The following is a 13,510-nucleotide window of genomic DNA, read 5'->3' as shown; positions in this document are numbered from 1 at the left end:
CATAGACAGGGCTCTAACTCCTCTAGCTCTACAATGAAATAGGGTGCAGGCCAGGCAGCAGGCTGTTAGCCAGCCTGCCAGCTTAGTGGAGTCTGCCACTAGCACAGTCAGCGTAGTCAGCTCAGCTTTCCCCATTGAGACCGTGTCTGTGCCTCGATCTAGGTTGGGCAAAATTAAAAATGGCGGTGTTCGCTTTAGCAATCTCACTAGTATAAAGACCTCCTCCATTCCTGCCATTATTGAAAGAGATTGTGATACCTCACATCTCAAAATTGGGTTACTTAATGTTAGATCCCTCACTTCCAAGGCAGTTATAGTCAATGAACTAATCACTGATAATAATCTTGATGTGATTGGCCTGACTGAAACATGGCTTAAGCCTGATGAATTTACTGTGTTAAATGAGGCCTCACCCCTGGTTACACTAGTGACCATACCCCCGTGCATCCGGCAAAGGCGGAGGTGTTGCTAACATTTACGATAGCAAATTTCAATTTACAAAAAAAAAACAATGACGTTTTCGTCTTTTGAGCTTCTAGTCATGAAATCTATGCAGCCTACTCACTCACTTTTTATAGCTACTGTTTACAGGCCTCCTGGGCCATATGCAGTGTTCCTCACTGAGTTCCCTGAATTCCTATCGGATCTTGTAGTCATAGCAGATAATATTGTAATTTTTGGTGACTTTAACATTCACATGGAAAAGTCCACAGACCCACTCCAAAAGGCTTTCGGAGCCATCATCGACTTAGTGGGTTTTGTCCAACATGTCTCTGGACCTACTCACTGCCACAGTCATACTCTGGACCTAGTTTTGTCCCATGGAATAAATGTTGTGGATCTTAATGTTTTTCCTCATAATCCTGGACTATCGGACCACCATTTTATTACGTTTGCAATTGCAACAAATAATCTGCTCAGACCCCAACCAAGGAGCATTAAAAGTCGTGCTATAAATTCTCGGACAACCCAAAGATTCCTTGATGCCCTTCCAGACTGCCTCTGCCTACCCAAGGACGTCAGAGGACAAAAATCAGTTAACCACCTAACCGAGGAACTCAATTTAATCTTGCGCAATACCCTAGATGCAGTTGCACCCCTAAAAACTAAAAACATCTGTCATAAGAAACTAGCTCCCTGGTATACAGAAAATACACGAGCTCTGAAGCAAGCTTCCAGAAAATTGGAACGGAAATGGCGCCACACCAAACTGGAAGTCTTCCGACTAGCTTGGAAAGACAGTACCGTGCAGTATCGAAGAGCCCTCACTGCTGCTCGATCATCCTATTTTTCCAACTTAATTGAGGAAAATAAGAACAATCCGAAATTTCTTTTTGATAGTGTCGCAAAGCTAACTAAAAAGCAGCCTTCGCAAATGGAGGATGGCTTTCACTTCAGCAGTAATAAATTTATGAACTTCTTTGAGGAAAAGATCATGATCATTAGAAAGCAAATTACAGACTCCTCTTTAAATCTGGGAATTCCTCCAAAGCTCCATTGTCCTGAGTCTACACAACTCTGCCAGGACCTAGGATCAAGGGAGATACTAAAGTGTTTTAGTACTATATCTCTTGACACAATGATGAAAATAATCATGGCCTCCAAACCCTCAAGCTGCATACTGGACCCTATTCCAACTAAACTACTGAAAGAGCTGCTTCCTGTGCTTGGCCCTCCTATGTTGAACATAATAAACGGCTCTCTATCCACCGGATGTGTACCAAGCTCACTAAAAGTGGCAGTAATAAAGCCTCTCTTGAAAAAGCCGAATTTTGATCCAGAAATTATAAAAAACTATCGGCCTATATCGAATCTTCCATTCCTCTCAAAAAATTTTGAAAAAGCTGTTGCACAGCAACTCACTGCCTTCCTGAAGACAAACAATGTATACGAAACGCTTCAGTCTGGTTTTAGACCCCATCATAGCACTGAGACTGCACTTGTGAAGGTGGTAAATGACCTTTTAATGACGTCAGACCGAGGCTCTGCATCTGTTCTCGTGCTCCTAGATCTTAGTGCCGCTTTTGATACCATCGATCACCACATTCTTTTGGAGAGATTGGAAACCCAAATTGGTCTACATGGACAAGTTCTGGCCTGGTTTAGATCTTATCTGTCGGAAAGATATCAGTTTGTCTCTGTGAATGGTTTGTCCTCTGACAAATCAATTGTAAATTTCGGTGTTCCTCAAGGTTCCGTTTTAGGACCACTATTGTTTTCACTATATATTTTACCTCTTGGGGATGTCATTCGAAAAAAACATAATGTTAAATTTCACTGCTATGCGGACGACACACAGCTGTACATTTCAATGAAACATGGTGAAGCCCCAAAATTGCCCTCGCTAGAAGCCTGTGTTTCAGACATAAAGAAGTGGATGGCTGCAAACTTTCTACTTTTAAACTCGGACAAAACAGAGATGCTTGTTCTAGGTCCCAAGAAACAAAGAGATCTTCTGTTGAATCTGACAATTAATCTGGATGGTTGTACAGTCGTCTCAAATAAAACTGTGAAAGACCTCGGCGTTACTCTGGACCCTGATCTCTCTTTTGAAGAACATATCAAGACTGTTTCAAGGACAGCTTTTTTCCATCTACGTAACATTGCAAAAATCAGAAATTTTCTGTCCAAAAATGACGCAGAAAAATTAATCCATGCTTTTGTTACTTCTAGGCTGGACTACTGCAATGCTCTACTTTCCGGCTACCCGGATAAAGCACTAAATAAACTTCAGTTAGTGCTAAATACGGCTGCTAGAATCCTGACTAGAACCAAAAAATTTGATCATATTACTCCAGTGCTAGCCTCCCTACACTGGCTTCCTGTTAAGGCAAGGGCTGATTTCAAGGTTTTACTGCTAACCTACAAAGCATTACATGGGCTTGCTCCTACCTATCTTTCCGATTTGGTCCTGCCGTACATACCTACACGTACGCTACGGTCACAAGACGCAGGCCTCCTAATTGTCCCTAGAATTTCTAAGCAAATGGCTGGAGGTAGGGCTTTCTCCTATAGAGCTCCATTTTTATGGAATGGTCTACCTACCAATGTGAGAGACGCAGACTCAGTCTCAACCTTTAAGTCTTTACTGAAGACTTATCTCTTCAGTAGGTCCTATGATTAAGTATAGTCTGGCCCAGGAGTGTGAAGGTGAACGGAAAGGCTGGAGCAACGAACCGCCCTTGCTGTCTCTGCCTTGCCGGTTCCTCTCTTTCCACTGGGATTCTCTGCCTCTAACCCTTTTACAGGGGCTGAGTCACTGGCTTACTGGTGTTCTTCCATGCCGTCCATGGGAGGGGTGCGTCACTTGAGTGGGTTGAGTCACTGACGTGGTCTTCCTGTCTGGGTTGGCGCCCCCCTTGGGTTGTGCCATGGCGGAGATCGTTGTGGGCTATACTCGGCCTTGTCTTAGGACGGTAAGTTGGTGGTTGGAGACATCCCTCTAGTGGTGTGGGGGCTGTGCTTTGGCAAAGTGGGTGAGGTTATATCCTGCCTGTTTGGCCCTGTCCGGGGTATCATCGGACGGGGCCACAGTGTCTTCTGATCCCTCCTGTCTCAGCCTCCAGTATTTATGCTGCAGTAGTTTATGTGTCGGGGGCTAGGGTCAGTCTGTTACATCTGGAGTATTTCTCTTGTCTTATCCGGTGTCCTGTGTGAATTTAAATATGCTCTCTCTAATTCTCTCTTTCTCTCTTTCTGTCTTTCTCTCGGAGGACCTGAGCCCTAGGACCATGCCTCAGGACTACCTGGCATGATGACTCCTTGCTGTCCCCAGTCCACCTGGCCTGCTGCTGCTCCAGTTTCAACTGTTCTGCCTGCGGCTATGGAACCCTGACCTGTTCACCGGACGTGCTTGTTGCACCCTCGACAACTACTATGATTATTATTATTTGACCATGCTGGTCATTTTTGAACATTTTAACATCTTGACCATGTTCTGTTATAATATCCACCATGCACAGCCAGAAGAGGACTGGCCACCCCTCATAGCCTGGTTCCTCTCTAGGTTTCTTCCTATGTTTTTGGCCTTTCTAGGGAGTTTTTCCTAGGGAGTTTTTCCTAGCCACCGTGCTTCTTTCACATGCTTTGCTTGCTGTTTGGGGTTTTAGGCTGGGTTTCTGTACAGCACTTTGAGATATCAGCTGATGTACGAAGGGCTATATAAAAATAAATTTGATTTGATTTGATTTGAAGTACCCCCAGGGTCCTAGTACCCCCTGTGGATAGGCCAAGTACCCCCAGGGTTCTAGTACTCCCTGTGGATAGGCCAAGTACCCCCAGGGTCCTAGTACCCCTGGTTGGTAACCACTGATCTTGAGGAGAGGAGGAAACTCATTAGAACTTACAGCAATGAGTCATATCAATTATGAATGAATATTGACTATGTCAAATTGAGTATGGATAGGATTCATATCTTCAATGTTCTGCTGACATTGCAATGATGCCAATTCTCGAATTGTAATGTCACTAGGATATGGTTACTGTCTTTATATTTCTATACAAGCCAGGCCTTCAACAAAGACATACAATGAAATTTCACACAGTATAGGTCAACATTCACAAGGCCGCAGGGCCAGATGGATTACCAGGACGTGTAATCCGAGCATGCGCTGACCAACTGGCAAGTATCTTCACTGATATTTTCAACCCCTCCCTGACTGAGTCTGTAATACCAACATGTTTCAAGCAGACCACCATAGTCCCTGTTCCCAAGACACTAAGGTAACTTGCCTAAATGACTACCGACCCATAGCACTCATGTCTGTAGCAATGAAGTGCTTTGAAAGGCTGGTCATGGCTCACATCAACACCATTATCCCAGAAACCCTAGACCCACTGCAATTTGCATACCGCACCAACAGATCCACAGATTATGCAATCTCTATTGCACTCAACACTGCCCTTTCCCACCTGGACATAAGGAACACCTATGTGAGAATGCTATTCATTGACTACAGCTCAGCGTTCAACACCATAGTGCCCTCAAAGCTCATCACTAAGCTAAGGACCCTGGGACTAAACACCACCCTCTGCAACTGGATCCTAGACTTCCTGATGGGCTGCCCCCAGGTGGTAAGAGTAGGCAACAACACATCTACCACGCTGATCCTTAACACAGAGGCCCCTCAGGGTGCGTGCTCAGTCCCCTCCTGTACTCCCTGTTCACTCATGACTGCATGGCCAGGCACGACTCCAACACCATCATCAAGTTTGCCAGTGACACAACCGTGGTAGGCCTGATCACCAACAACAATGAGACCGTCTATAGGGAGGAGGTCAGAGACCTGGTCGTGTGGTGCCAGGACAACAACCTCTCCCTCAACGTGATCAAGACAAAGAAGATGATCGTGGACTACAGGAAAAGGAGGACCGAGCACGCCCCCATTCTCATCGACGGGGCTGTAGTGGAACAGGTTGAGAGCTTCAAGTTCCTTGGTGTCAACATCACCAACAAACTATCATGGTCCAAACACACTAAGACGGTCGTGAAGAGTGGCACGACAAAGCCTATTCCCCCTTTAGGAGACTGAAAAGATTTGGCATGGGTCTTCAGATCCTCAATACTGCACCATCGAGAGCATCCTGACTGGTTGCATCAATGCCTGGTATAGCAACTGCTCAGTCTCCGACCACAAGGCACTACAGAGTGTAGTGTGTACGGCCCAGTACATCACTGGAGCCAACCTTCCTGCCATCCAAGACCTCTATATCAGGCTGTGTCAGAGGAAGGACCTAAAAATTGTCAAAGACTCCAGCCACCCCAGTCATAGACTGTTCTCTCTGCTAAAGTCAAGGTCCAAAAGGCTTCTTAACAGCTTTTACCCCCAAGCCATAAGACACCTGAAAGGGCTACCCAGACCCTCTTTTGTGCTGCTGCTACTCTCTGTTTATAATCTATGCATAGTCACTTTAACTCTACCTACATGTACATATTACCTCGACTAACCGGTGCCCCCGCACATTGACTCTGTACCGGTACCCCCTGTATATAGCCTCGCTTGTTATTTTACTGCTGCTGTTTAATTATTTGTTACTTTTATGAAAAATGTTTACTTAATACTTATTTTTATTTATTTTTCTTAACTTCTTAAAGTATTGTTGGTTAAGGGCTTGTAAGTAATCATTTCACTGTAAGGTCTACACCCTTTGTATTCGGCACATGTGACAAATTTGATTTGATTTGATTTAAGGCCATGGTGTCACGTTCACTATCTTCAAACTACCGATCATAAATAAACCAAGGCGCAGCGTGCATGGAATTCCACATCTTTTCATTAAGATGAAACTCACCAAAAAACAAAACAGAAGAAAAACTAAACGTGACATTCTGGGCTGCTCATAGGCAGCTACACAAAAACAAGATCCCACAATCACAGGTGGGAAAAGGGCTGCCTAAGTATGATTCCCAATCAGAGACAACGATAGACAGCTGCCTCTGATTAGGAACCATACTCGGCCAAAAACAAAGAAATAAACAACATAGAATGCCCACCCCACATCACACCCTGACCTAACCAAATAGAGAAATAAAACGTCTCTCTAAGGTCAGGGTGTGACAGTACCCCCCCCCACTCCCGGCCGCAAACCTGAACCTATAGGGGAGGGTTCGGGTGGGCATCTACCCTTGGTGGCGGCTCCGGTTCGGGACGTAGCCCCCGCTCCGCCCGCTGATCCCTCCGCTTTTGTGTAACCGGACCGTGGATTGTCCCACAGTATTTGTGGGTGGAAGTGTAAATTATTACTTGTTGTGTTCAGTCAGGTCTCCCTAGATAACACATGTTCTCCAGCTTTGTTTTGGTCATGTGGTCTCATCATTACACTCATTTCATTGCATAAAACAAAGACTGAAGCTTTCTAGACCCCAGTTGCCACCCACTCTACGGAAAAAAATATCGATGCCCACACAACGAGAGCATTGGGGACATGTGATCATCCTGGAGCGAATTCTCAGAGAAACAGTGCTGGCCTGCATGACGTGAGGGGGATTCTTTGTTTTCTTGTAGTCATGTTACTCTTGTTTTGGTATCTATTTGCTTCGTACCCACACCATACCCCCACCTCATCTTCACAAGTCCCTCCCTCCCCTTCATGTGTGTCACTACATTCCTGCCTGGGATAACTATAGTTTTAACTCTGCTTTGTGGAAAGTAACACATTTTCCGGGGGAACAAATAGTACATTTTAAGGTGACTAAGACTATTTAAATACAGATCCTCCAAAAATGGAAGCCCTGCCATTAGTCGAATACAGACCTCAGGAAGTGACATCTTTTGAGAAACTATTGGATTGGCTGCCTTCAACTAATGACAGGGCTGTATCTAGAACTGCATGTTGAAGATAGAAATTGAATGATTAGAGCACACACAATCTTCTATACTATTCCAATAGAACCTCATTTATTGATTTAAATTGACTAATTTCCTTATATGAGCTGTAACTCAGTAACTCGTGTTGCATTTTTTTTTTTTCCAGTGTAGTTTCCTTTCTACACTTAATAGCCATATGTTGTTACTGTTAGCATTCTCAGTAACGCTTAACATTAAACTGTTCTGGTGCCGGTGTAATAAAACTGTAATTACTTTTGGAGCATCATTTTATTAGCATGTTGTTACATTATACTTTGGCAGTTGCATTTTAATTGCATAGCAATTAACTACTGTACACAAGAGGAATAGTGACTGTTCCTTATTCCACTTATGTAATAACTCCATTATTATGTAATTATAAGCAATTTCCAAAGTCCTATGTAACAACATTGTTATTGCAATAATCACTAAGTTACTACACATGTAGAAGAACTTGTTTTCAAGTGTTTCTGCATCACCTTATGTCGCTCATTTATTAAAATATATTTATTAGTCATTTTGAAGCTGCAGAAGTGGTTTAGTCTAATGTTGTGGTGATTCCATGTCCCTCGTGTATTTCATTCTAGGCTATAGGCTATAATTAAGATTAATATCTAAGAGCCCTCCAAACCATGTGCTAATGATCATATACTGTATCTAGATTAATTCAACAAACTATTGTACTTTTTGGTTCTTCATCAAATATTTTGCAGCCATCAAATACATATTTTGGGGTTTTCAAATAACTCGCATATATTCAAATACCTTAAAATATGATTTGGTTTTCTGAGAGGTATTTAAATACTTTCAAATATTATTTGGATTTCTGAGACCTGTATTTGAATATCAAAGAAAATAGTTGCCTTTTAGTTGAAACTCTATTTCAACTATATTCAACTACCTCAAGTATTTCAAAAGTATTTTTTTCCAAAGTATAACTATTTTCTGTCCAGGTTTGCTCCAATCCACTGTCTTTTTTCCAAACATACGTCAAGCAAAAACACGCAAACGCACGCACGCACATGCATGAGCACACACTGTTATGGTCGTGTGAGGGGTGTTCTGGTACAATGTATGAGGAAGGAATGAACCAAGGCAAACCCCACTCCAGCAGATTGATGTTTTGCCTGGCTCCACAACTGTCACAACATCTCTGCCTGCCTACCCTAAGCCAATGTACTGTCTCATCAAAGCAGCCTGCCGTCCATCCCATCAGCCAGCCAGGCAGCCCAGCTGTAACAGCCTGGATCAAATAACTCACATGTAGTCTATGATGTACTGCTGGGATACCTCATCCAGAACCTCTTTCTCTTTCAGAGCTCTGTCATGGTAGTAATAGTCTATCATAAAACAGAGGATAGGGTGTCTCTCCACCTCTTTTTTTACTGGCTGGTCCTCCCCCCTTCTCACTCTGTCTCTCTTTCCTTCTTTCTCCCCTTCTCTCTCTCTCTCTCTCTCTCTCTCTCTCTCTCTCTCTCTCTCTCTCTCTCTCTCTCTCTCTCTCTCTCTCTCTCTCTCTCTCTCTCTCTCTCTCTCTCTCTCTCTCTCTCTCTCTCTCTCTCTCCTCTGTCTTGGTCTCTCAAGCGTCACTTATACCTGGTTCTAACATGAATCCTTTGTCCTGATCTTGTCCACATTCTGATTTTTAGACAGGTGTAGACGATTAAAACACATGTTGTGATCTGACTGTAATCAGATCTTCCTGGACCACCTCCAGAGGTAGTCAGACACTCATTGTGTCTGGATATCTTACAAATGTAGAAGGATCTGGACAGTGTAACCATTTAAATTATTAAAAGAATTGACAGGTGACGCCATTGACTTATGGCATCACTATGTATCTTACAATATCTGTCAAATTATTTGCATACAGGGAGGGTCAAGGATATCTGGTCACAATGTGCACACAGTGGATGGATAAGAGACACATTTTACTACCATGTGTAGATGCAACAGCTACAATATGGGCACAATCAGAATGTGGATAAGATCAGGACAAAAGATGCATGTTCAGCCAGGTCACCATGATACAAGTCGGTATTCATCGTCCATCAATGTCTGAGGACATGGCCAAAGGTTGCATGTTCGGATCCAGCGATAGAAAATATTTTTTTATATATATTTTTTAAGCCTAACCCAAACCTTAACCCTTACCTTAACCATTCAGAGTTAATCATGCCTAACCTTAAGATTTCGAAATTTGATGTTTGGAACAACTTCGAATTTTGACGTTTGAGAAACATGGATGAACGTCTAATTCTAACGTGAGACTGTGAGAGCGTGTTGCGCATGTTATCCCCAGGTATAAACAAGGCTTCAGTTTCAGCTGTCTGTTCCGCTCTTCTCTGTATCCTTCCCTCTCTCTCTCACAACCCTGTTTTTCAATGCATTAATATCCTGGGGGTTGTGGGCTTAAGTTGTCCTTAGCGTGTGAGAGGAATGAGGAAAACCCAGGTCTGCACCAGTGGAAGGGTCAGGGGTTAAATGCCTGAACAGGGGGGTTGCTGCTGAGGCATAAAAACAACACCAAAACACATCCGCTGCTTTACCTCATAGACAAGAACATGACAACAGAGATGTTATACAAAACTTATTTATACACATAGTTATAGTATAATGTAGTATAATGCAGGAATACACTCCCGGAAACACACTAATACTGTAGTTGTATATACACACAAACTCAGAAGCAAAAGCACAAACACACACAAACACACACACACACATCGATTCGGAGTGACAGAGGCAGCTGCCAGTGTGATCTCTGGGTCATGTTAGCTCACATGACCCAGGGGGGGTGAATGTCTGTGAAGTGAGTTACCAGATCACATGCTGATGGGGGTTAGTGTAGGTTCGAAGTGTAACCCTATGGAACAGACGGAAGGATACAGAGGGCCCCTGGTAACCACTAACATGGCCATACGCACTACTCACAACCCATGGTGCAACGAAATGGCTAAATAAGAATGTTATATACCTCTGTTTGTCTTGATCTCTTTCATTACATGTTGTAAAATCCATTCAAAAGGTTTTGGTTTAAGTAGACTCTGGGGTGTACTCAGTTCACAAGGAGGGTACATTAGTAAAACGTATTTCTGTGGTCGCAGCTTTGCTTGGGACTTTTACAGCAACAGCGATTTGTCTTCATCTTTAATGGTACTGCCTGATTAGGAAAGCAAACAGTCTTTCTGTCGATACTGTACAGGATTGTATATTGGATTGTGTGTCTGTGTGTGTGTGTGTGTGTGTGTGTGTGTGTGTGTGTGTGTGTGTGTGTGTGTGTGTGTGTGTGTGTGCGCGCGCGTGCGTGCATGCATGGAAGTTTATGTTTGTGTCCTCATATTGGCCCAATTATTTCGTATTCATCAATAAAAATGGCAGCTGTATGATTGATCCAAAGTGGGCCAGCATTTCTGTTGACATAATCTCTATTTATAAAGTGTGTAGTCCCTCCAAGGGCTGAGACGAGACTCGATTAATCAGACCAGTGTTTTAATTAGGGCTAATATCCTCAGGGTGGCGCGCACACACACACACACACACACACACACACACACACACACACACACACACACACACACACACACACACACACACACACACACACACACACACAGAGGCCCTGTGTGTATGACCAAGGCCTGAGAGGGGTAAGGGGCAGCGAGGGTGAAGAGTGAGGGGGAGGAGGGTGTTCTGTTTGTCCAAACGCTCTGAGGGTTGTTCTCATGTAGAATTTGGGAAACAGAAGTGTGTTTGTTACAGTATCGAGTACCAGTGGGCATTAATAGATCGTGCAGATGTTTGAATGTCTTGAGTACTATTTCTAAGAAAGGCTGTTGTGTTCAAGTCCAACTCCATGTCAGGAACCTCTCTTTACGGTTCTATTTTTACACAGGGCTTAGGGGTTTAAATGCGTTTATTTGAAAACGACATGCTTGTCTCTCTATTCTTTTGTATTTTATATTGCGATGAATCACTGTGAATTATTTACTGCACACTGATGACAAACCTTTCATACACAAAGATTGCATTGAGACCAAAATTACCATGAAATTAGAGTGTAACTTTCAACAAAATGAAAACTATTTTTAGTCATTGTATTTTCATGTTTTATTATAAATAGTAATAATACTGAGCTTGTACACAAGACATTGCGCCATTTCATTCTGTCAAATATTACAAAAAATATATAAAAATGAAAGAAACCATTGGAAAGAAAAAACACTTTTCTTTCTGTTACAGACAAATGTACAATTGAGTGCTGAGTGCTTGTGACAACCTTTGATCTGTTGAGACATCCAGATACCATTTAGTGAACAGACGGACACAGTGTTCCTATAAGGTATATGAATAAGTTTAAGAATAATGTTGCAGAATTGTTTAGATACTTTAGAGAGAATAAATAAGGAAATGACATAAAACACCACAGTATTGATCTTTCGGTTTTTGAAACAAGAGAAACAAAAAGACGCAAGCAAAAAAATGTATGAAATAATTTGGCTTTGTAAATCTTCATCATTTTTTTTGTTGTTGACTTATTTTTTTCCCTTGAATCAATCTGCTCCACATGGGCTTGGTATGACTTCAATGGTTCACAATGTGCGTCCCACCTTTTCCTGTGGCTTTGCTGTCATAGCTGTACTGACGATGTTGTTGTGTCTTTGTTTTGGACCTCGAAGCCTACGTAGGCACATGTAATAACCAATGACTCAAACATCATTCAAATGTTTTTACAGAAAGTTCTTAAGACACAAGATCTTTTTGTTTCATCTGTTTGATGGCGTCGTTGACTCTGAGGTACATGATATTGCACTTCTGGTCAGCTGGGTTGGTCTGTGGTGAGGTGGTCCTGGTTTCTCATGTGTCTCTTGGTCGTGAGTCTCGTGCCCTAATAGGCCTCTATGAGGGGGAACTGCACCCCTTGATGGATCAGCCCTGTCGCCCATCAGAACCCCTGAATCCCCTCTCCTTCCTCCTCCTCCTTCACCTGTGACTTTCCCCGAAGTCACCCCTGACCCCTAGGAATACTTCTAAAGCTACAAGACATCAGCGTTATCAACAGAACACAGGGAGAGTTCAATGGAATGTTTTAGAACACTGAGCATTTAACATAATGAAGGGAATGGAACAGCTGTAGTATACATTACAGGTATGTTTATGATGATGTCTCAAAGCTTCCGCTTTCTTTGATTGACATGTTTATTTTCTACACATTTCCTTGTTTGTTTGTTTATTTGCTCCTCAGTCTATGGCTGGAATGTTGTGTTCATTTCACTCTTTGTGTGGGAAGGAATCTTCTGGAACAAAACATATCAAATAAATGCAACGTCAAATAAAAGCCTCTTATTTTTTCCCTCAAGTAGCTTTCATTCAGAGATAAATAGAATTAATCTGTATTCCTTTGGCCCTACGACAAACATGTAAACAGGTTCACAGCTCCAAAGGAGCTAGTGAGTCTGTTACTATACAGTCTGGCTGTGCTCTTCCACAGGCCTGACTTAAGGACGTTTTACCCCAACCGGGCCTCCGCTCCTGGGCTGTGCTGTGGGTCTATGTGGATTAGTCTTCCACAGTTTTCCTGGTCATAGTTGGCGCCCAATGTGGGGTAGACCACATCACAGCCAAGGGAATGTACCCAGTGGCATCTCTGTCAGTCATCAACAGACATTCATCTAAGTTCATGTGTTTCATTGTTTTGGCCTTAAATTCCTCTCTATCAATGTCCTTTAACTTTAGTCTCTTTTCCATTACTTTCATCAAGCCTGAAGGAACAGATCATTGTTGAGTGGAAGTGCCTGGGTGAGGAAATAGGTAGCCAGGGATGGTGGAGGAAGCTTTTGGTCCTGATTACTTGAAGAGCCTCCTCAGTCTCAACATATACAGTACAGTACACACATCCCTCAACCGAGACTAGGCTGGAGGTGGAGGTGGAGACTGGGTTGGGCCAGAGTTGGAGACTGAGCTTGGCCGGAGGAGATGGGCAGATCCTCAGGTGATCACAGGTCTCAGATAATGAAGGGCACCTAAAAGGAAAGACAGAAGAGCATGAGACTAAGTTATGAGTTATGCTCAATTATACATAAAGAGGGTGATGATCACTGACAGAGATAAAGAGGGTTTGAACCATGGGAGCAGCATTATCATGGTGATCAGTCTCACAGTGC

At 43.0% G+C, this 13,510-nt stretch overlaps 1 protein-coding gene across 4 annotated transcripts in view; it reads right to left on the bottom strand.

Annotated features, from left to right (window-relative positions):
- Positions 1-11,441: 11,441 nt before the first annotated feature.
- Positions 11,442-13,510, bottom strand: part of LOC106581315 (paired box protein Pax-3) — a 35,608-nt gene continuing 33,539 nt past the window's right edge. For all 4 annotated transcript variants that reach the window (XM_014163289.2, XM_014163288.2, XM_014163287.2 and 1 more), the window contains exon 9: positions 11,442-13,369. In XM_014163289.2, coding sequence (XP_014018764.1) covers positions 13,352-13,369 — 18 coding nt within the window. In that variant the 3' untranslated portion in view covers positions 11,442-13,351. The remainder of the gene's footprint in view (positions 13,370-13,510) is intronic.

This window comes from Salmo salar, chromosome ssa20 (assembly GCF_905237065.1).
Source record: "Salmo salar chromosome ssa20, Ssal_v3.1, whole genome shotgun sequence".
Lineage (NCBI taxonomy): Eukaryota > Metazoa > Chordata > Actinopteri > Salmoniformes > Salmonidae > Salmo > Salmo salar.
Note: the sequence above shows the minus strand (reverse complement) of the source record. Positions and strands in the feature narration are given on the sequence as shown.